At 45.6% G+C, this 24,679-nt stretch overlaps 1 protein-coding gene across 4 annotated transcripts in view; it reads right to left on the bottom strand.

The window, feature by feature from the left end:
* The window catches only part of IFT140 (intraflagellar transport 140), an 88,395-nt gene extending 64,000 nt beyond the window's left edge, over window positions 1–24,395 (bottom strand). For all 4 annotated transcript variants that reach the window (XM_044303341.1, XM_044303343.1, XM_044303344.1 and 1 more), the window contains exons 1-11: window positions 24,292–24,395; window positions 22,521–22,688; window positions 20,762–20,983; window positions 18,381–18,502; window positions 16,937–17,058; window positions 14,154–14,329; window positions 12,800–12,891; window positions 9,201–9,307; window positions 7,712–7,857; window positions 5,462–5,665; window positions 3,604–3,676 (exon numbers count right to left, since the gene is read on the bottom strand). In XM_044303341.1, the coding sequence (XP_044159276.1) occupies window positions 3,604–3,676; window positions 5,462–5,665; window positions 7,712–7,857; window positions 9,201–9,307; window positions 12,800–12,891; window positions 14,154–14,329; window positions 16,937–17,058; window positions 18,381–18,502; window positions 20,762–20,983; window positions 22,521–22,667 (1,411 nt within the window). In that variant the 5' untranslated portion in view covers window positions 22,668–22,688; window positions 24,292–24,395. The remainder of the gene's footprint in view (window positions 1–3,603; window positions 3,677–5,461; window positions 5,666–7,711; window positions 7,858–9,200; window positions 9,308–12,799; window positions 12,892–14,153; window positions 14,330–16,936; window positions 17,059–18,380; window positions 18,503–20,761; window positions 20,984–22,520; window positions 22,689–24,291) is intronic.
* Window positions 24,396–24,679: the final 284 nt, after the last annotated feature.

Below are 24,679 nucleotides of genomic sequence, written 5' to 3'. Positions count from 1 at the left end.
TTTCCCTTTTGGTTCCTTTATTTGTAAAGCTAATTTTTCAAATGGCGTGTGTGTTGTCACTATCGGAAGTGATGTTAAGTGCTTTTTAATCTGTTGGAGTAAATAGGCCAGATGAAAAGTGGAAAGGTTAGTCAGCGCCGGAAGAGAACGCAAATCTTCGTATGTAAGAACATCCTCATCTATACCTAGGTTTAAAATAGGTGTTGTAATAGATTTTGCCCTTGCTTGTATTAGTGTCAGATAATTTGGGGTTAATACTGAAAGCCATTTAGATTCTGACCATGTTTTTAATGAGTATATAGTTATGGAGCTAGCTGTCCTCAATGTCTTTCTGGCCACTGTACCTTCCATAAACAACAAAGAGCGCAAAGGGATTTTAGCCATGCTGGACTCAATTGAAAGATCTAAGCGATTAGAATAACTTCTCAACCATTCCAAGCAGCGCAAGCACATCACTGCTTTGTGGTATAGATATACATCTGGTACCCCCATTCCTCCCTTAGCTGTCCGTTGCTTGACCTGTTTAAAAGGTATCCTAGCCTTTTTTGCACCCCATAAAAACTTTAGAAGGATGCTTTGGATTTTCTTAAAGAAGGCCCTGGGAATTGGAATAGGTAACGCCTGAATGTAATACAAAACCGTTGGCATTAGAATAGCTTTAATCAGAGTTCTACGACCAAACCACGAGACAAATGGGATATCCCAGGAACTTACGAGATCTTCTATACGTTTCGGAGTGTGGAAGTTCTCGTGATATAACCGGGAAAAGCTAGTGGTCAAATTAATTCCCAAAAAAGTGATATGGTCCGTAGTCCAATGAAAGGTCGCAGTGGACTTTAACCTCTCCATAGTCGCCACCGGTAAAGACACATTCAAGATCGTAGATTTAGATAAATTTACTAAGAAATTTGACAATTCAAAGAAGTCATGGAGTAACGACTCAATCTCTTTAAAGGCCGTATCAGGATTTGTAATAAACAGTAACACATCATCCGCAAAAGCTGCAGTCTGATGGTTCTCTGCACCAATCTTAACACCTTTAATTGCGGTATTGATCCGAAAAGCCTGCATGAGGGTTTCTATCACCAACACAAAGAGCAATGGGGAGAGAGGGCAGCCTTGTCTCGTCCCATTTGATATACTGAATGACGGAGACAGTGTGCCATTCACCAGAACACGCGCGGTAGGCTTTTGATACATTGATGAAATTACATTTTATGAAAAGCTAAAAAGGTGTGGTGTTTGGATAGCTGGACTACAGAACGATGGTGTACCTAACATAGGGACAGACCAAGTGTCCGCCATGAGGCACTTGGAATCAGGTCCCAGTCCTGGTTGGATCTCATGCTTTTTGTGTTTGGGCGGCGATGAGCAACACAGGACTCTACAGAGACCGTTCACAGCGATATCCATCAGTTTATCTGCCTCTCGGTCACCAGCTCTTCTCCCTCCTCTCCTGATCAATCATCAAAGGACTTTCATTTAGGTCATAAATCAAGTTAGAAGATCATTCAGGAAAGGAGAGAGGGGCTGGAGACAGAGCCCTCAGATCTCACTGTAATCTGCAGCTTGCTATATACTGTGGAACATACAAGCTGCAGAAGTCAAATGGTGCAATTTATTTTTTATTTTTATAAAAACCATATTTCAAAGAATGTTTTTTTGGCCAAAAGTACATGCATATAAATTAAACAAAAGCCCCAAAAGAGTCCATAGCTTTAAAAAAGTGTAAAACTAGCCGCAAACCTAAGCTGTCAGCCAAGCATCGGTGAATGATAACTGATACAATGAGAACTTTAATAAAGTATCTGGGAATAAGGGGAAAACTGTAGTGGGTTTCTAGCATTTGACATTACTTCTCCTAATACAACACTCTTTAAATTCAATTATTTTCATTGTCCAATTGTGGGCGAGATGTATCAGGTTCCACTTCATGTTTTCAGCCCATCCTAGCAATACGACATCATTCATCATTTTCCCTGCTTCCTACGGGAAGTTAGCCCTGTTACAGATCATTGCTTGGCGGAATTACAATATATGCCAAGACTGCTGTAATGATTTATAAGATGCATTAACCATCTGACAGGCATATACAGTCGACTCCACAACACCGCCGAAAATTTGCTTAGCAAAACTATTAACTAAAGTAAAGCAACAGAAGCGAGCGAAAGATTTTGATCATCAACAAGAGTGCCCTATAGCTTGTCCATGGGGACATCAGAATCTATGACATCTCTGAAGGTCTTGTACCTTGGTTTACTTCACCTTCAATCTGCTGTCATAGCTCTGTATAGAAACAGCATGGTGCCATCCTAATCGAGAAAACAGGGATACATGCCGTGCCAGCCACCCTTTATCTACACTCCTGGCAGGAGCAGATTGGGAACTTAAAGTGGCTCTGGAAAAAGGACCTAAAAGTGGGCCCGAGTTGTAGACGGGTCCAAATTGACAGAAGGCGGGGCAACACAAGTAGATAGAGACAACAGAAGTAGGCGGGGCCAGCAATACCATAGTCCAGCACAAAATACCGCCCCAGCAGAACCAAATACCGCAGGGCAGCATTCACGAGGGTTACCTGATGCTCCTACATTAATTAATGCTGAGAGCAGTAGATCGTTATGTACCTGGCCAGCGGCTGTGAGAAAGCTTTGGGCGGCCTCCTGGGCATTGGCCGACCGGGAAATATCCCTGTAGGGACTATGGCCACTCCACTCCTGACTCCTGGGTAAGACTGGGTTCACATATGCGCTATGAACTTTGGCAGCTGAACTCTGGCAGCCTTTTCCGGTGCAGGAACAGACTGCGGGAGTTGACTGTATACAGCATAGCCGGATACCACCATGCACCGCCAGAGCCCCATTCATTGTAATAGGATCAGGCGGCTTTCCGACATATATGCCATCTATTGGCTGGACAAAAATGCTGCGTGTAGTATTTTTTTTTGTCCGTCCGAAAGCCAGCATATATGCCAGATACAGTCAATTCCAACAGTCTGTTCCTCCACCAGAACAGACTGCCAGAGTTCACAGCGCTTAAAGAGGATCTTTTATCGGTCCAAACATTGTGAACCAAGTATCATGATCTGTACAGCGGCGCCCAAGGATCTCACTGCGCTTACTATTATCCCTGGGCGCCGCTCCGTTCTCCCTGCTATGTCCTCCGGTATGTTCGGTCACTTGGATATAGTAGGAGGAGACTGCCCTTGTTCTCCTGGGCGTCTCCTTCTCTCCTAGGCTGTAGCGCTGGCCAATCACAGCGCAGAGCTCACAGCCTGTGAGAAAAAGAAAACCTCTGAGGCTGTGAGCCCTGGGCTGCGATTGGGCAGCGCTACAGCCTAGGAGAGAATGAGACGCCCAGGAGAACAAGGACAGTCTCCTCCTACTATAACCAAGTTCCCTAAGTCCCCTCCTACTATAACCAAGTGACCGAAGATACCGGAGGGCAGAGCAGGAGAACAAAGCGGCACCCTGGGATAATAGTAAGTGCAGTGAGATCCCTGGGCGCCGCTGTACAGATCATGACACTTAGTTCACAATGTTTGGACCGATGAAAGGTCCTCTTTAATCAGTGTGCAGTAGCCTGGTGCTCAAAACAACCACATACCTGAATTTTTAAGAGTGGGTCCACTAAGTTCATAGACTGTCACCAATTTGCCATTCCATACTGCAACAGAATCCTGAAATTATAACCAAAAATTTAACCATTTGTTAAAAATATTCTGCAGTTCCATTTGTCCATGCAGTGTCAAATGCAGGGAGCTCTATCTAACCTATGGCTCTCCAGCTGTTGTGAAACTACAACTACCAGCATCCTCTGACTGTGGCTTGTAGAGCATGTTGGGAATTGTCATTTTGTAAAAGCTTTAGAATCATAGGTTGGAAACCATAAGTCTAATGCCAATAAGCAACTGCATATTTAGCTCTGCCCATAACGAGCGCTGATCCACAAAATGCAAGTCAATCAGCGCTTGTTATTGCTTTCAATTTCACTGTTCAATGATCGTAAAACAGGGGGTGAAGCAGGAGTGCTGCCTGAGATTTTAGAGACTACATAAAAAACATACGACCAGCCAGCCAACAAGCATTTGCTGATTGTGAACGAACATGTGAAAGGCCCTTAAAGTTCATCTGTCAGCAGATTTATACCTATGACACTGGCTGACCTGTTAGGCTACTTTCACACTAGCGTTTTTTGTGGATCCGTCATGGATCTGCTAAAAATGCTTCTGTTGCAATAATACAACCACATGCATCAGTCATGAACATATCCGGTTGTATTATGTCTTCTATAGCCATGATGGATCCGTCATGAACTCCATTGAAAGTCAATGGGGGACGGATCAGTTTTCTATTGTGCCAGATTGCGTCATAGAAAACGGATCCGTCCCCAGTGACTTACATTGTGTGTCAGAACGGATCCGTTTGGCTTAGTTTCGTCAGACGGACACCAAAACGCTGCCTCCAAAGCGGAATGGAGATGGAACTGAGGCAAAAACTGATGCATTCTGAGCGGATCCTTATCCATTCAGAATGCATTAGGGCAAACCTGATCCGTTTTGGACCGCTTCTGAGAGCTCATGACGGATCTCACAAACGGAAAGCCAAAAGGCTACTGTGAAAGTAGACTTACAAGTGCGTTTGGCAGTTCATATGTGCCCGCATTGCTGAGAAAAATAAAGTTTTAATATATGCAAGGAGAGGAGGCAGCAGTTGCAGAGAGAGCAGAGCCTCTAGGTGTAATGACAACACCCCCGTTGCTCCTAGAAGCTCATTTGCATATATCAAAACATGATATTTCTCAGCAATGCGGGCACATATAAACATGGGACCAACACAGATGCCTCCAGCTGCCAAGCGCACATGCAACAGGTCAGCCAGGTACAAATCTGCTGACAGATGCCCTTTAATAGCTCAATGTAAATGCACAATATATACTAAAAAATACTGTAATCATTTGCTAAAGGGGATGTGCCAAGATGTGCAACTATAGGGGATAAGTGTCTGATTGATGATGATCCGACCTCAGCAACGCCCTTTTATGACGAGAACGGGGTTCCTGTGTCACCCCATATAAACGGAGTGATGCTGCTTCATTCATCGCCAGGGGACTGGTGAAGAGAAGCCAAGTGCAGCGCTTGGCCGCCTCTGGCAGATGAAGGCAGCGCGCATGCTTGATTGCATGGTGGCGATACAGGGTCCCCAGTTCTTGGGCTGCTGCAGTCGGACTCCTGCTGATCAGACATTTACCCATAGGGGAGAAGTTGAAATCTTGGCATAAACACTATAACCGTGAATTGCTTAGGACTATGCTATTGAACTGCTTGGCTAGTGTGATCAAATCTGCTTGAAACGTCACTTTGTACCTACAGCAGCTGCATTGATGTAAGCCTTTGTGCCATGTAAGCTTCAGCAAGCATACAGTACAGCCAGAGTATCAGTCATATCCTGCACAGTCTGCTCACCTTAGTGACAAAGACCCCTTTTATGTACATGTCCGTCTTCAAGCTGTGGCGGGCTCCGGTACTGAAGTAGGTCAGGCTGAGCTGAGATGGCGCCACCTGAATTGCAGCAACTTGCTGATGGAAATGAGAGGACATGACATGCTCGCTGAGGACCAGCACCGAGCTGAGGTTGTTCACTGCTAATAGATTCTTGGATGACCCCCACTAAATCAAGATAGAGAGATAAAAAAAAAAGGGAAAACAGATAAAACTGGCATCAGGCTCAATAGGCCGAAGAAAGCTCAAAGACTACAATTACTTTAAAGGGGTATTCCCTTTTTTTTTTTTTATATAGTAGGAAATCATACAATTTTCTAATATACATGTATTCACATTTCTTATATTAGGCAGTTGACCGATACACACAGTAGAATGGTATAGAGTTTAGACCATGTATCAGTCCTATGTAATGTATCCATGGCCTAGCTGAAACATGGCATTAGTCTCTTCACATCACACAATCCCTGACATTCGGTAAGCTGCAGTATTACAGGACATACATGTGCTGGGTCAGCACACAGAACACATCCATGTGATAACGGGACTAGTGGTGGAATAATGATTTTTGTTATCGCGGTAACTACAGTACTGTGTGCGTTTACATGCTGCCTGTCTCTAGGTGATTTGTAAATTGGCTGCCTATCTCGAGGTGATGTTGTCATCATGTTGTTGATAAATTTTTGTGTAAAATAGATCTCCTACATAGATAATGACAGGCATGATTTTGAGGTGTTTCTGTAGACAGTAATACTGTATACACATGTTCTGCTCCTCAATAAACCATTATTCCCCTGTTAGATGCCTGGGCGGTTAACTGAAAAAGCTGGGTCCCATGACTGATGCCGCGTTTAGGCGTATAAATGCACTGAATAGAACAAAATGGTCCGTACCTCTTTGTTTTCTTTAGAGAGAGGCTACTGCATGGATATATTACAGGTCTGAGAGCAAAATGTTTAATAGATGGATACTGTAAAATTGTTCAACTTCCTATTCTCTAATGAAATGTAAAAGTAAGCATTAAAACCAGAATACCTCTTTTACCACTTCTGGAACGTCCTATTTTGGGCCCTATGAACAAACTTCTTTTTTTTATTTCTTTTCATTATTGTATTCCAAGGGCCATAACTTTTTTATTTTTCTGTCGATGTAGCATGTTTTTTTTTTTTCTTGTAATTTTATTTTTAACTTTGTATTATTTCTCTTTACAATATTCCAACTGATCATTGGTCATTGATTCACTGGCAGGCAAATTATTAGACCCGTGGCACCCATGACAGCTCACTGGCTGATGAGATCACAGAGGGGGCCCCCCCTATTGACCATGGCCTGGACAGGTGTTGGCGTCGATCCCAGCTGTTGCAGCAGACAGGCAGCTGTATGTGACACTCAGTATAATTTTGACCTACAATTACCTAATTGTGTGTGTAAGGGCCTACACTAGGATGCATAAAACAATAGTCCAGAGCTCCCTTTAAATTCTCTGCTGGTTGCTAATGCTGAAAACATGACAAAAACTTTACTGACCGGTGGTCTCCTATGTTTTTCTTACATGAGATTACTGTATAGGGCCTGTTGTAAGGACTACACTTCGAAGAATGAAAGTCACCACAGCAAGCTTTGTGCAGAATTTGAGTTATTAAAGCATGCTATGAGATTCCAGTTTGAAGAATTATGAACGCAGCTCTGGAGTATGATACAGACTGTAACCCAGTGCAAGATCATCAACATAATGTATTTACAAAAATTAGTCAACTTTTCAAGTAGATTTATTTAATATAAAAAACTGTACAAGATTGCTGAAAGGTGAACAAATTCTTTGCAATTCATAGCAATTTCTTTCATGATTGCATTTTACTCATTTTGGACTAAAATTATTTTTTCATTCGTTCTTTCACAAAGGGTTAACTGTCTATCTAATAACCCTTATCTCTAAATTACTAAAAGGTCATAATTATTTAAGCCACATTCTTATTAGTAAGAGAAAACGGTCAGAGATCAGCGATAAGAAGCTGCTGAGCTGTCTGATGGAAAACAGTAAAAAATACAGAGCCTGCTGCTAGAGAATCTCAAGGCTGTGCAGAGGAAGGGGCTCAACATTTTTTTTATTAAAGGCCAACTGAAAAATGATTTTTAGCTCAAAATGAGTACAATGCAATAATAATAAAAAAAAATTGCCCCCGAAAGTGTACATAGCCTTCAAGTTACACTCACTTTGATCTGTGCGATGTCACCATCCAATTCTGTTGGGGTGTTAAGCTTCCAGCCATCTTTTCCTTCTGTTCTTAAAGACTTTCGCCCATCAATGACTTTGCTCCACATAGCCACCTTGCCCTTACTAGTTCCAGCTGCCAGAATTCCTGCAATGCATTAAGAAATACAAGTTTTTATTGATTCCGTAGTAAAAGGGGCTGCTGTGCAGAAGGGCATAGCCACCGACACAATTGATGGTCGTCATAGTGCTGGTGGCTATGCACTGCTGCACGCACCATATCGGAGGCACGCGGCTCACTTAGCGTATTGAGACATAGCGTTTCCTCTCCACGCTGCTCCTGATGAATTGCTGGCAAGGTCCAGCACAGAAACGCGTCGAGTGATAGGAGACAGTAGAAACGTATGTAGCCATGTAATAGATTGAGGGGGAACAATTGGGTAACAGGCAGGTTAGCAAGCTGGATGGCCACTGATTCAAGTGAGCGATACGCACGGAGATGGATGCTTATAAAATATAGGGCATCAAGTGGCGCTAGTGTGAACAGGGAGCTATAGATGTGCCTGCATGCGCAATCCTCTTCTACCATTTGAATGCCTAATGATGAGCCACACTGCCGCTAATTCAAGTGAGCAAGGTGGATGAATGAATGTGTCCACTGGTCTCAGGGCAGCGAGTTGTGCAGGTGTTGGCAGTCAAGCAGATTGAGGGGCTTCTATGCGCTAGTTATCCCTACCCTCTGTACGTAGTGTTTTATTATATTCAGTGGGCAGATAGCCCTTCAACTCTTTATATGTAAATAAAGTTTTTTGTTTTAATTTTTTAGCGCTATCCTCCTTTAAGTAAAATTAATGATTCCAAAAAAACTTGTAAAAAATCAAATGTTATGATTTATTGATTATAATTGTCCATTGAAGTAGCTGCGCTTGGTGTCGCACTGGCTGAGCTGCTCCTAGGCCACGTGACACATGAACAGCGGTTAAAGGGGTTGTCCGGGTTCAGAGCTGAACCTGAACATGACCCCTTCTTCCCTCATTCAACATGAATGAGTGGAGCATTTCATTCTGTTTTGTTCACAGTTTTGCACTACTAGGCGGAAGCTTCCGCCTAGCAGTGATCCCAGTGACATCACCGGCACTAATAGGAGGTCTATAGCACTGCCCTAGGCTGTTTTACAGCCATTAGCGACATCAACGGGCTCACTGCTAGGCGGAAGCCTCCGCCTTACATACCGGTGAAAAGCCAGGTACGTCACCGGAGGTACAGAAAAAGCCCTTGCCTTGCGCTATACAGTGCAGGGAAAGGGCGAGTATGAAATGCTCCGATGGTCCACTCATTCATGCTAAATGAGAAGACGGGGTTATGTCAGAGCTGAACCCGGACAATCCCTTTAAAAACGCATCGGTAAACAAGTGCGGCATATTACTGCATCAGCATATCACGCCAAAATGACGTGTAACAAGGTCTTACAAGACAGACAGGCTGCACTACCTTTTGCCGGACAGTAAGAAATACAGTTTATGGTTTCTTCAGCTTCAAATCCCAACTGTTCATCCAGGAACAGCACATAATTGTCATCTCGCTCAAGATCCCAGAATCTGAAGAAAAAAAATAAAAAATTCACATGACTTATTGTTCCTGCCAAATTATTGTCCACAGGATTGATTAAGCCAAAAGGAGAGGCTTAAAAGCATGCATTATTGGCACGGTTTTCGATGCAGTTGGGGTTTTTACACGCCACCTACTTATCATGTTTCACTTGTAAAATTGGTAACTACATAAAAAAACTTGATGAACGTGAGCAATTCAATGTCCGGAGAGTGTTCTCTTTTTTCACTCCCTAAAAAGTGGTCCACATACTATTGATTATACTCCTTTTGAGAGACTAATGTCCTTCTCTCTATATAAGCAGGGTTTACTATCCCGGATTTACTCGGCTCTTACTGCACCTCCGGAGGATTCTAAGTTCCGCTACATGTTGGAATGGGAGGCAGATCTGTCGGAGGAATTCAGTGTATCCAGGTGGCACCAGCGTTCCCAGACGCTCTCTAAAGGGTCGTGGCAGACTACCCTGGCAGAGACCTCTATTAAAATTCTCCACCGGACATATTTGGTTCCTGCCAAATTGCACTACTTCTACCCAGAGGTCCCCTCTACTTGTTTCCGGGGTTGTGGGGAGGAGGGCACGATGTTCCACACGTGGTGGACGTGTCCCATGGTGTCCAGACTATGGGGTCGCATTCGTGATCTGCTCTCATCCTTGTTGGGGCGCACCCTCCCCCTTACACCCCCGGTGTTTTTGCTTGGAGACAAGCCATCTAAACTACCGAATGCTAGGTTCAAGTTAACCCAGTTCATCTTGCTTGCTGCAAGGATACATATTGCCTCTCAGTGGCGTACCTCTAATCTGAGCTACCAAACGGTGATTGATAGGGTTAACAGGATCTACCAATACGAACGGATGTCAGCTATCCGCTCCGATACATTTCCCTTATTTGAGAATGTCTGGGAACCTTGGTCATCTTCTCCTCACTCGGCCAACCTTTTCGCTCTATTCTGAGCTTTGATAGGTTACGGTATATTACATAAGCAATTATGGGATGGAAGTAAATATGGGCCTTCTTCTTGTTGATCGCCATCCGAGACTTAACTTATGCAATTTTGAACTGCATGACTGCTACCCCTGACCTCTTGACATTTTCTTTATTTTTTTTTTTTTTTCTTTGTCTTTCTGTTTTTTGTATTATTTGTTTGCACCTACTTGACTGGACGCTGCGTCCTTTATTTTATGCACAAGTACTGTGTGCCTTATTATTGTGAAAAACTTTAATAAACATCATTGAAACATAAAAACCTTGATGAACTACACCTCAACCGTTACGTGGTAATATAACCCAAGGATGATTTTAAACAGCGTGACCAAAAGAAGATATTTGTCGAGATCTGCACAAATCACCGCAAAAGCAAGCAGGAAATTATTTTTTTTAAAGAGTAACTAAACTTTTATAATAATTTTTTATATGTTGTCCCTAATCCCCTAAATAAAATTTTTCTAATATACTTTATTATTATTATTATTTTTTTTTACAATATTTTTATATCCCTAAAGTGCACCATTCAGTGTGCGCTTAAAACTCTGTTCTCCCTACACCGCTGACAGCTCAGCGGTGTACGGAGTACTCATTTAATGAAAGGGGCCGTAGCACCGCAGGGAGTACGGACAGGAGCGCTCATTGCTGCTCCTGCCCATGCTCCTTGGACAATTACTAACTCTTGGCATAGTACCTGGGACCCCTGTACCCATGTACTATCCCAGGATTAGCTGAGCGGAGCGGACTCCTGCCTGGGCCTGCTCCGCCTTAGCTAAGAGAACTGTCATGCACCCCCTTTTTACTTCTCTACTCACAACCTTTCACTAGTTTCCATTGTAGATTGAACACTTTTTGTGGACCGCAGCCGCTCCTCACCTATTTGTCTACCACCTTTCTGCACCGAGGACGACTACAATTCTCCACCATCAGTATTCTCTTCCCTTCCCTTCCTATCCAAACCCGGACCCCTTTCCTCTGGTTCCTACGGGGACCCTTCCTTCCCCCGAACCTAAACTCCTTTCTGTATTTCTGTATTTTTGAATTTATCGCAATAAAAGCATTGACAATGGTATATTTAAAGAGGATTTGTCACAGGAATGTAACTTGCTCGAAACTTATGAATGAATTGCCAGCAGTTTGCAGTAAAGGTTCAGCTGGATGTTACCAGCCGGTGGGGAGGGGTGTCAATGGACAGTCTTACACTATCTAATCCGTACTGCGAACGTAAGTCTGTGCAGGGACAACCCACCCCCCACCAACTGGTAACACCCAGTCGGACTATTGAAGACTACTGGCAATTAGTTCATAAACCTCTAGTCAGAATAGTAGGGTTGTTTCGATACCAAAATTTTGATTCTGTTTCGATACCATAAAAAAGTATTGCGATACTCGATACCATTCGACACCACGCAAAAACACACACAAAAAAAGCGAAAAAGCGCGTGCAATCCGCATTTATGGAACGTCCGGCCCATAATAGAACAGTCCGATCCTATTTTTTATTTTTTTTCTGTTACGGCGTTCACCGCATAGGACATTTTTTTAAATATTTTAATAGTTTGGACTTTTCAGACGTGGCGATATGTTTATTTATTGCTTATATATTTTATATGTAAAATTGACAAAGGGTGTGATTTTTACTTAATATTTTGATGTTTTTATTACCTTTTTTTACTTTTTATTTAATAACTATTTTCCCCCTTAGGGGCCAGAACCTGGGATCTTTTAATCACTTGTCCTATCAGGGTGAATAGGATCTCACACTCTCCCTGCTGCCCTCTGCATAATACGTCCTGGTTGCCATGGTAACCGATCAGAGCCCCAGGATTACACTGCTGGGGCTCCGATCGGAACTGCCGCTGCCACCAATGAGGAGGAGGGGAGGAGACCCTGTGGCCACTGCCACCAATGATTTTAATACTGGGGAGGGGGTTGGGGGCACACTGTGCCACCAATGATTTTAATATTTAATTCATGAGGCGGGTGCGGCACCTGAGGGGTTAACTGACGCTAATCGCAGCTCCCCGCCAGCAGCCGCCTCCGGGATTTGTGATAAACATTTCCCTTCATTAGTGGCGCAGTGCGCCCGCCGCTCTGTCCGCATTGGTGGCAGCGGCACAGGGGGGAGGGAGAGACTGCTTCCTTCTCCCCTGTGGTGCTGAGGAGAACACGGAGTGCGCTGAGAGCAGGGCGCTCCTTGTTCTCAGATACTAGACTGCGCCATAGCGAAGCCTAGTATCAAAAAAAGGCAAAGTCTGGTATCGAGGCGATACGAGGCAAAAGTATCGATTGGGTATCGAAAATTTTATACCCGAAAAAAGCCTAAATAGTACAACATTGACTATAAAGAAAAGATGTTCCAGACTTGTTATTTCATGGGGAATGCATGTAAAACAGACATGTCAGGCGAGGGAACGGTTATCTGCGGTCTACAGCTCCTACCTGGCGCTGTCAGACTTCCTTCAAACATGAATATTAATAAGAACAAGCATAAAGTACCTGATGACACTTTCTCCTGTCGCCGTAATCAGTAAGCAGTTACTGATGCAGATAATGTCAGCTGTTTTACCAGTCCTCCCAGTCAGCTTCACCTGTTCGACAAAATCAATGTAGTCATTGAGTTAACCCAACAAGCAGACGGCATCTGTCATCTCCACTTACTCCTTGCATTGTTCACCCCCTTTCACTCCCAAGGGTATGGGCAGCTTTACAAACACACTGTACAATTCTGAACGTTCCTTCAGCCACCCCTTCCCCAATGAAACACAGGGGGAAATTTATCAAGTCTGCTACGCCGTGGCGTAAAAATGGCGCAAGTGATGCCCGCGTGCCACATACGGAGAATATTTTTGGGACATCTGGTCAAATATTGCGACATTTGGTGAGCCTCGTCACTTTTAGAAGTGGAGTGAAAAGTAGGTCAGAATTTCAGATTAGAACACCTTTAAAGGGGTATTCCTATTTTAGACATTGGGGGCATATTGCTAGGATATGTCCCCAGTGTCTGATAGGTGCGGGCCCCACCTCTGGAACCCGCACCTATACTTCGAACTGAGCCAGCACCGCGCATGCGTTGGCTGCTTTCCATTCTTTCCTATGGGAGTGCTGAAAACAGCCAAGTGCTGGCTCGGCTATTTCCGTAAGTCCCATGGAAGTGAATGGAGCGGTGGCAGCGCATGCGCAGAGGTGATACCCGCACTTCTAAAAATAGACGAGTGCTCTCCCATAGGAATGAATAGAGGGTGGCAGCGCATGCGCAGGTACCCGCACCTTTGGAGGCATATCTTAACGATACGCCCCCAATGTCCAAGATGGGAATAACCCTTTAAGTATCATTTATGATGTGCAACCTTTTAAAAAGTTGCAAAAAAAGAGACACCTCCACGCCAGGTGTACTTTCCCAGACATAAGCGTACACCACATTGCACGCGGGCCCAATATATTATTACTGTACACTATTCCATAAATTGGACAAAGACAGATTTAAAACTGACACCAAAACCACCACAAATTATAAATTCCCCCCACCGTGTTGAAGTAGCAGAGCAAGCACATTTACCGCCATCATAAGAGGGAAATAGGAGGCTGCCGGCCACCTGTAGCACCGGGAACGGGCATGTTAAAATCCAACGGTCAGACTGCACAGCATCACAAAGCTAGTTACCGCAGTCTGCAGAGAGGATTGTAAATGCTGCGCAATGTAAAATGACTATAGTAAAAGCAGGTGAAACAGAGATGTTCAAGTCAGACGTCAAAGAGCAGGACTCTATCCGGAAGAATATCACCGATGAATACTGGGAAACTGAAAACGGCCAGAGGTAAGAGAGATGATACATCTTCACGTACTCCCTACCTTAGATAACTCTTCAGCGTCTCCTTCTGGACCCAGAAAGAATTGCGAGAGCAGGAAATTCTCAGTCACCACCACTAGGACGGATTTCTTCTCCAAGAAGAGCAGCCTCCGTGCAGGACTGTCCATTGCTATTATCTGGCTGGTCTTTGCCTGTTCGTTCACCCAGTGTATAGATCCTAACACCAATATATATAAAAAAAAATTAAATAAAAAATTATAATAATATATAAAGTTCTATACATACACAGTACTGTGCAAAAGTCTTAGGCTATTTTCACACTAGCGGCAGGACGGATCCGACAGGCTGTTCACCCTGTTGGATCCGTCCTGCCACTATTTCGCCGTGCCGCCGCTCCGTCCCCATCGACTATAATGGGGACGGGGGCTGAGCTCTGGCGCAGCACGGCAGTGCATGGCGAAAGGCCGCCGGACTAAAAGTACTGCATGTCCGACTTTTTAGTCCGGCGGCCTCCCAAGGCAAACTGCCGTGCTGCGCCGGAGCTCAGCCCCCGTCCCCATTATAGTCAATGGGGATGGAGCGGCGGTCCGGCGAAATAGCGGCAGGACGGATCCGACAGGGTGAACAGCCTGTCGGATCCGTCCTGCCGCTAGTGTGAAAGTACCCTTAGGCAGGTGTGGAATAAATGCTGCCAAATAAGGGCTCTTTTACAACAGTGTTCTTTATTTCCATTGTTCGGCTCCATTATAGAAGGAGACATAACGGACGTGGCGGATTTGTAAATTTGTAGTGGCCACGCCCCCTTTTGCAAGACGTGGCGAAGGTGGCATAGAACCACTTCTTGTGACAATATTTTGTCAGAAGTGGCGTCTAAAAGTCACAAACACAACGTTTGCAACTTTTGTACGGCAGAAATCAGGCGCAGGGAGTACTTCGGTATACCATAGAAACATCTGACAAAAAGACCCCAAAACACTGAAGCAGCAAACTTTTCTGAAAAACAAAATTTGTGTCAGTCTCGTTGGCCACAACTGTACAGTCAATGTCACTGAGAACTATCTTTGGCATAAAGAAGAACAAGGGTTCCTGGAAGTGAGGATGTGGCCCCCCAGCCAAACCCTGATCTCATCAAGGAGTCTGTATGGGATTACATGAAGAGACAGATGGATCTGAGCAAGCCTGTGATTAGTTCTCCAAGATATCTGGAACAACCTCCCTGCCAAGAGCCTGTCACAGCAATGGACTTTTGTTCATTCACTTTGAATTTTGCTAATTGATAGAAAATAAACTATTATCCCCTGGATAAGGTATAACTAACTGGTAGATTGGTTGGGTGCGACTGCTGGGGCACGAACGGATTAGGAGAACTGGGTTCTTTGTCCTCCTCGTATGAATGGGGTGGCAGTCGAGCATGAGTGCTGCCGCCCTATTGATCTCTAGGGGTCTGCCCGTTTGAATGGCGCCGCGGTGCCCATGCCAGGCTGGGACATAGGATACCGGTTCTCTTAAATAGTCTGGGTCACAGCAGTCAGAACCCGACCGATATAACAGCAATCCATTAAACAGTAGACACGGGATAACTAGTTGTAATCGGAGAATCCCTTTAACTGTAGCACGAGTCTGTCTATACACATTAGATGAAACGTTGGCAAATGGCGCTAATCGGCACGATCCTCTCACAATCAAATGTGTATAGAGACATCCAGACAAGGACATGTTGTTATTCAACATGTCCAATCATTTGACATAAGGCTCATTGCACTTTGCGCCTGTTGGCAGTATAGGTCGGGCCCCTGATGACAAGCTCCGTATACTGTAAACAAAAAAAGAAGCAAAAGAAGAGGATTATGGGACGGTCATGGGAGTGTTTTGCGTAATAAGTTGCATACATATTACAATCTGTGTAGTACAGGATAAACAAGATATGCAACTTATTACACAAAACATGCCCATGACCGCCCCCCACCCCCTACTCTTTGCAGCACGCCAAAAAGTGCTTTTAAATTGATACCTGTGTATGTTATGTGTTATTGTCCTGATGAAGACTCCTGAATTGCTAGCAGCGCCGAGATATTGGTTCCGTAACCCTCTTCTTTTGCTTCAAATATCTACAAACGATCCTGATACTCGGTGATTGAGCCCGGAAGGAACCAGGGCAGCAGCACAGCATAAAAAAACTGTGAAGCCTTCATAGCTGCTGGGACTTGTTCACACCATTATCTGGTAAGTGAATTTAGATTTGGTTATAATTGCCCACTGACTCGGGCGATACCGCACATGAGGAGCTGTATGTTTTCTTTTTTTCTACATCTAAGGTACAAAGTATACCGCATGGTACAAAGTATACCGCAAGGTACAAAGTATACCGCAAGGTACAAAGTATACCGCATGGTACAAAGTATACCGCATGGTACAAAGTATACCGCAAGGTACAAAGTATACCGCATGGTACAAAGTATACCGCATGGTATAGAAACGTGCAGTCTGCTGTGCTTTGTTAAAGGTATGTCGATGCAATACCACCCCGACAGAAGGAGGCCTCAGGTTAATGGAGCTCCATTGATAGGTTTGACATACACACTGGGTGCTCTTCCTGGTGTACATGACAAATGTGAGGCTCGAATGCAATGTGCACAGAGCCTAACCCATATATGTTCCTGTTCTATTTGAAGTTCTTATTGTTACATCGGAATCTCTTCTTCCTATATTACACATGAAGTAGAACACGTTATATTGAGAAAACGGACTTGGTAATGTTCAAAGCTGGCCTTACAGTCAAGAACTCAGCACCCAGAGGTGTATACTCCACTATACCGCCACGTACCATCTGCTGTGCTGACGAAGAAGGAGAACTCCTGTTGGGTGGCTGCCTTCATTTTCCAATTAAACATATCCAACGCCTTTTCATCCCCGCTCACTGCAGCTTTAGCCAGCTTTGCCATATCCCTGACAAAAAGTGCAATAACAATCACGTCATAGCGTCAATGCATAAAACCGACTTTAAAAAGGGTTTTCCGAGATTTTTATACTGATGATCTAATCTCAGGATAGGTCATCGGTATCTGATCTGTGGTGTCCAGCACCCGGAACCCCTGCCGATCAGCCGTTTGAGAAGACACCCGCGGCCTTCTCTCGGCTTACCCAGCACAGCGCTGTACATTGTATAGCGGTTGTGCTTGGTATTGCAGCTCAGCCCCATTCACTTCTATGGGGCTGAGCTGCTCCTAGGCCATGTGACCGATGAACGTGTCGTCACTGGCCTAGGAGAAGCTGAGAGAAGGCCGCGGCGCTCACTGGAGTGCCGGTGCTTTCTCAAATAGCTGATCGGCAGGGGTCTCGAGCCCCCACTATCCTGAGGATAGGTCATCAGTATAAATATCCTGGAAAACCCCTTTAAGACTGACAGTTTTGATCACCGCAACCAATCAGATCAGACCTGTTCTGGGACAAAAGAAAGCTAGAATCTAATTGGTTGCTATAGACAATACTGACGCACTATGGAGCTCCAAAAAGCAGGAGATGGCATTTTAAAAGGTACACGCAGCAGATATCCATGGAGTCAAATCCGTGGTGAAAGTAAACAGCATAAATTGCCATAAATCAACGAGTTCAGTTCAGCTGTTCTTGGAACGATCATTGAAGTGAATGAAGAGAGCCTCGCATGTGTGGCCCCCTCTCCATACACTGCAGCCTGCAAATGAGACAGCCTTCTCGAGATCCGTGCAGCTATCCGACTTTTATGGCATATCCTATGGATGCATAAAAGTCTGGGAGGGGAAAATACCTTTAAAAAGGACTTGTCACATCCTCACAGAAGTCCAGCTGCATCATCCTTGACTCCTGCATGGTTTTACATTTTTCTCCTAGGGTGCCTGGTTTGTGTCATTATGGTTACGGTCATTTCAGCGCCTGATCGCAGCGAGCCGTCACGCGGGTAACCCCCAGTGCTCAGTGTCAATGGCTGAAGTGACGTTCCATTGACACTGAGCACCAGACAGCCCGTCCGACGATGCACTGCTATTGGGCACTAAAGCCAGCAGAACGACAGAGCCTAGAAGTAAAGACAGAAGGGGATCACCCTCCTTGCAGTTTGCAGTTAAAAAAAATAATAATTTAACAAGTTCTGCTGCATGTTCATTTTTTCGGTGTGGAATTCCAAAGCACGTCATAAAAAATGGTGTAAGGGACAGGTGCCCACATGTTTCCGCTGCCAAAACCGTGCTATTCTCTCCCACTGGTTTTCCTGTGAGAATATGATTAGTACTTACTCTTCAGGAGCCGCTGGTTTGAAAAGGCAGTGAGTTAAAGGCTTGCGGTACTCCAGCTTCAGTAATGGCGCTCCCTGAACGCGGCCTCGCTGGTCCAGTCTCCACATAACGAGTGAGCCATTCTATAAAAAAAAAAAAAAAGAATAAAATTAATTCGGTGCGGATCGGATGCAGACCCAGTCATCTCAATCAGGCTGCAAAAAGATGCGGACAACACACCCATGTACTACCCGCCTCCGATTCTTATCCATTTTGCAGACAAGGATAGGCATTGTTACAGAAGTTAAAATAAATAAAAAAAATGGTGGCTTACAGTCGACAGGGATCCACGTTTTATGGACTGCAAAACATGGCCATAGGCATGAGCCCTCAGGATACATTCACACGACTGTATGTATTTTACTGTACTCAAAACGCAGATCCGCAAAACATCGTCCGTGTTGCATCCGTTTTTTTGCGGACCCACAATGCCTATTCTTGTCTCCAAAACGGACAAGAATAGGACATGTTCTATCTTTTTTGGGCGGGACTATGGAACGGACATATGGACGTGGACAGCATGCGGTGTGCTGTCCACGTTTTTTGCGGCCCCATTGAAATGAATTGGTCTGCTTCTGATATGCCAAAAACTAAATACGGTCATGTGAATGGGGCCTTAGCAAAATGAAAACATACATCATTTTCCAGTATACTTTTGATATCAAACCCTTATGGTTTCAAGATCACTGCTTGCATCCATTTAATAGGAATCTTGTTTACTTCTACTGGATAAAAACCAATGGCGATGACGTGATAAATCACTCGTTACGGCTCCGATAACTGTACTATAAGGGAATGTCCATGCATGAAGTAATTTGCAGCGGCACAAGTATTGTAGATCAGAACCTGTGCATTGCATTTCTGTGTTCATTACGTGACCAGGACAGATTTGTATCCACTAGAAGTAAATTTTTTTTTTATCATGCAGTGAATAGGGGATTACAGGTAGTAGTTAAAGGGGTTTTCCGAGATTATTTTTTTTACTGATGATCTATCCTCCGGATAGATCATCAGTATCTGATCTGTGGAGTCCAACACCCAGGACCACCAATCAGCTGTTAGAGAAGGCCTCGGCGCTCCAGTGGATGCCACGGCCTTCTCTCAGCTTTTCCACATCGATCACGTGGCCTAGGAGCAGCAATACCAAGCACAGCGGCTATACAAAGTGCTCACAGTAGCCCTGCTGCCTTCTCAAACAGCTGATCGGCGGGGGTCTCAGGTGTCAGACCCCCACTGATAAGAAAAAAAATAAAAAATATTCTGGAAAACCATTTTAAACTTCAAACCCCAACACGCAAGTTGATGATTATTCGCCATATGGTTAACCGCCCTGGTCCACTGTTAAAGGGAACCTGTCATCAACTTTATGCGGCCCATACTAACGGCAGCATAAAGTAGAGACAGGCGAGTGGATTTCAGCGGTCTGTCATTTATAAAGTGGTTGCCGAGAACCAACATCACCATCATTGCGGACTGGGGAGTCACGGCCACCTGAGAAGAGTCATGGTTAGGCTCCATTCACACGTCCGCAAACGGGTCCGCATCCGTTCCGCAATTTTGCGGAACGGGTGCGGACCTATTCATTTTCTATGGGGACGGAATGGATGCGGACAGCACACAGTGTGCTGTCCACATCCGCATTTGCAGAAGCGCGGCTCCGATGTTCGGGTCCGCAGCTCCTCAAAAGATAGAACATGTCCTAGTCTTGTCCGCGGCTGCGGACAAGAATAGGCATTTTTTATAGGGGTGCCGGGCGGGTGTGTTGCGGATCCGCAACACACCACGGACATGTGAATGGACCCTTATTCATGAATTCCTGCTCTCCCTGCTGATGACTGACCGGCTTCTACCTAGTTTTCTCCCTTTCCCTCTAGGAGAGAACTGCCAATCATCAGCAGATGGGCGTGAGAGCAGGAGATTAGGAATAACCAGGACTCTTCTCAGGTAGATGTGACTCTTTACAAGGCCTGTGCTGCAGTGATTATGATGCTGGTTCTCAGCAACCACTTACATTTAGCTCATGAGATCAGCATTTCTGTCACTATTTTATGCTTCCCTCAGTGAGATCAGCATAAAGTTGATGACAGGTTCCCTTTAAGAGGTCGTAACCTTTTAATAAAAAGATTCATTTGTGGAACACAATCTGCAGTTCCATTTAAATCACCAGAATTTGCAAGGGAGCCCCGTACACGTTGCTGCTCACCTGAGATACCAACACACAGGTCGGCTGCGAATAGCCTGCGCCAACTACAGCAAGTCCAGGGGCAGCAGTGCAACCAGCGATAACCCGCTTGCGGTTACCACGGCTCAGGCGCAGTGCGTACATTAACCCTTATACTCACAAGGTCTCCTGAAATGAGACAGCTGTTGTTACTGCTCCACTCCAGCAACGTGATCTCCGTGCTGTGCGTCGACGCTACGGCGTGATGCTCTTTGTCTGGCTCATTTACAATTAAGACTTCTCCCAGTGCCCACCCCACGGCAAGTAACTTTTTAGTCGGATGCCAGCTCAGAAGGGTCGGCTGGTAGGACCTTTCAACGTGTGAACCACTCACATGGTCGCCCTGTAACAGAAGAAGCAATGACAAAAAAATGATAGAAACCCGAGCCACTATAATCAGAGCCATTAGTGCCTGTTCACATCACGCTCTGACATAAAGCCCTGATGGACGTCTGCAGTGTATCCCACTGTATGGGCGTACATTGGCATACGTCGCCCATAGGGTCACATTATGAAAAAATGTAACCAGATATATGGAGTATATGCTTTTTTTTACTGTATACCTCTCTATGTAATACTGCATCGTGTGACTGGAGCCCTATAGAAACCAAATAGGGTTCAAACCAGAAGTGAGATGCGCCACAATTATTAAGAGGCACGCCACGCCAGAACTGAAATCTACTCCAGCCAGGGGTGCCCATGGGTCCTACCTGTGGCACTTCCCCTCCGGCTTTGCCCACTTTTTTTTTTAAAGAGGTAAAAAGTTGCAAATTTTCGAGTGAAAACCAAGACTTGCTTCAAAATGTCCGACTTTTCGACATCAGAAAACTGGAGTAGAAGCTTAAAGGGGTTGGCCCATCATAGACAATGGGGGCATATCGCTAGGATATGCCCCCATTGTCCAAGAATGGAGTGGGGAAAGGTGGTGGAGGTTGCACTGCGCAAGTGCAGCCGCCCTCCATTCATTTCTAGGGGGCCGCCTAAAAGGTCGGACCCATAGAAATGAATGGAAGCGATAGCTGCGCCAGCGCGGTGGGCTCCCATTCACTTGTATGGGGAGAGCGCTTGGCGGTGGCTGGAACCTGGGGTCCTCCAGCCACCACTCTCGGCGTAGGTGCGGGTGCCAGGAGGTGGGACCCGCACCTATCAGACAATGGGGGCATATCCTAGCGATATGCTCCCGTTGCCTACGATAGGCCAACCCATTTAAAGGGGTATTCTGGTTATTTAAAGTTATCAGCTATCTGATCAAGAGAACCTGGGTCCTGTACCCAGCGGAGCCCCCAAAATGAATGGAGTGGCTGGTTAGGCATGCATGTGGCCTCTCCGTTTATTTCTAGGGGAGTTCTGGCGATATCTGCGTATATCCAAAACTGCCATAGAAAAATGGAGCGGCCGTGAGCATGCCTAACATGACGCTCCATGGGATACAAGGCCCCCGTTCTTGTGGTCAGTGGCAGTCCTAGAAGTAGGACCCCCCCATCCATCTAATAGGTATTCTCTATCCTGTGGCTGGGGGATAACTTTATATAAGTCCAATACCCAGGGGCGGACTGGGAACTTAAAGTGGCGCCAGAAAAAATACTAAAAGTGGCCCCGTTTTGTAGTTGGGTCCAAATTGATGGAAGGCAGAGCCAGCAGTACCATATTGTGGCACATTATACCACCTAACCGAGCCAAATACCACAGTCCATCACAAAATACATCCCCAAAAACTTTCAGTGGCCGGCTGCGAGATGGGCCCAGGCGGCCCCCTGAGCATCAGCCCACCGGGAAATTTCCCTGTAAGGTCTATGGCCAGTCCGCCCCTGCCGATACCCCTATGACTCCCTGTGTCTAGTGTCTCATGTTGACTTACTGTGTGACCTGGAAGCACCTACCAGTTCACCAAAGATGTCCACACAACCCCCAGAAGATGGGCTGACCGAACCCACAGCCAGCAAAGGGTGAAGACTATGCCAGGAGATGATGGACGGCGACGCTGCAGGATCTGGAGCTTCAATACGATGGTCGAAATACACAGCCATGGTTATCCGCGCCTCCGAGACCTGTGCGATACGTAAAAGCAGAAAACTGGTGATAACATATCTGCAGAACCATAGCCTGTTCTGGCCTTCAGCTTAGTAGGCGAGTGCTAGGTCACACAACCACGTAAAGGAGTTATCCGCGGTCTTTGCAGCGCGGACGCACGGATCGTACGCCCACGTAAACACTCAGAAGCTCTTCCGTGACCTTCGGGGTCATGTCCTATCTTTTGCTGTATCTTGCGGATCTGTTCAAGTCAATGGGTCCGCACTGCGATACAAAGTTTATACAGCCAGTGCCTGTGTTTGGCGGATCTGCAACACGGGCACAGAGGCCAAACGGTCGTGTGAATGGGGCCTTAGGCCTCGTTCACATTTTCGTGTCCGTTTAACGTCTGTGGATAAATCCATTTCATCCGTAAATATGTCTGTGAACGATCCTTCCAGAGCATCAGTGGTCCGTGAAAAAAACCAAATGGATGCCACCCGTGTTGTGCAAGTGATTTCAGGGGGCAGGCGCAGGTCTCCGTGATTTTTAATTTTTTTTTCACCGACCCACAAACAGTGAAAAACTACTGATGTGTGAACAAACGCATTAAAATCGATGGGTACGTGTGCTGTCTGTGGAAAATGCGGATAGCAAATGTCCGTGAAAAAAAGAAATTTGAACGCCTTAGTTCTCTTTCACATATCAGTGAATCACGGACGAGCGCTGTGCCGCTCACACATCCATTGACTTTAATGTCTGTATTCACACATCATCTCCATGGACCGTGGTGACACCTCAGACGCACGCCCTATTTTTGTCCACTATTACGGATCCCCTCACGCACCTTATAGTCTATGGGTCTGTGAAAACCACGGACACAACATGGAAGCCATCAGTGTTTTTTCACTGACATTCTGAGCCTAGCAGTGGAATACGGATGACACACGGACCATCTTGTCACTGATGTCATCACGGACACGGGCGTGTGAATGATGCCTTAGGGTGGTGGATACTCCAAGGGTTATACACAGCGTTGTACAGTACCAGCAAAGTAGAGAACCATTGGGGGGGGCCCATTATAGAGGTTGGATAACCGCTTTAAAACCTCTCTTCCACCTGCTCAGATTGACCTGCGGTGAGGTTTTGGAATCCGTCGCTCGTCAATATACGCTGCCGATTTCCACCAAAGATTTCACCCCTTGCAGTCATTTTGCGGATCCGCAACAGACTTTTCCGCCATGTTTTCTGCCCTGTGTGGAGATCCCCTGAAGGTTCACAATCGCACGTTTGGTCACCCAATGCCAATGGGCATGCCCCTGGCGCTTCAGTCATGCTGAATGGGCAGCTAAATGGGCGTTTACCCTGGTTTTGCCCACATCGCGAGCGCATCTCGAACGCAATGTGTGAACGCAGCCGTATACCTAATAGATCCTGAGCATTATCACTTATAATGGGACTGACCCCCCAAACTGCACTATAATAAGTGCAGACAAGCCGGTAGGTAATGAACTGGAATATACACTACGGGTAAATTCTGAGGGAACGCACTCAGGGTGATATCCCGTATACTACCAACGCCCGGGCCTCTTACATGTAGCAACCATTTCCCCTCCCGCCATTACACGTTACATTTCTTACCGTCCGGCCTCCTCCTTGCTTTCCTCCGTTTTCCCGTTAGGCTTCAACTCCAGAACCAGGCCCCTTCGCTTTCCCGTTACCCTGACAACGGGGCAGCGAGCCACGTGCTCAGAACTGTCCAATCCTTGCGACGTATTACTAGAGCTCCGCCCAGTGTTCTAAAGGCTTGCTTGCTCCGAACTAGCCTCCGGTCGGGTTGGCAGGGAGCTGTTTACACAGTCACGTGATGTTTTTTTTTTTTTTCCTCCCCACCACAGCGCCCAGTTTACCCACCATGACCAGTAAAGCTGCCAGGGCGCTTCGGGTTGGCAAAGCCTCTGCCTTTTAACCTCTTCGTGACCAGTATTTTTTTTATTTAATGAAGGGTTCTTTCACACATAGGTTTTTC

Source organism: Bufo gargarizans, chromosome 8 (assembly GCF_014858855.1).
Source record: "Bufo gargarizans isolate SCDJY-AF-19 chromosome 8, ASM1485885v1, whole genome shotgun sequence".
In the NCBI taxonomy this organism is placed as follows: Eukaryota; Metazoa; Chordata; class Amphibia; order Anura; family Bufonidae; genus Bufo; species Bufo gargarizans.
The sequence above is the reverse complement of the archived record's forward strand: the minus strand, read 5'-3'. Positions and strand labels throughout refer to the sequence as shown.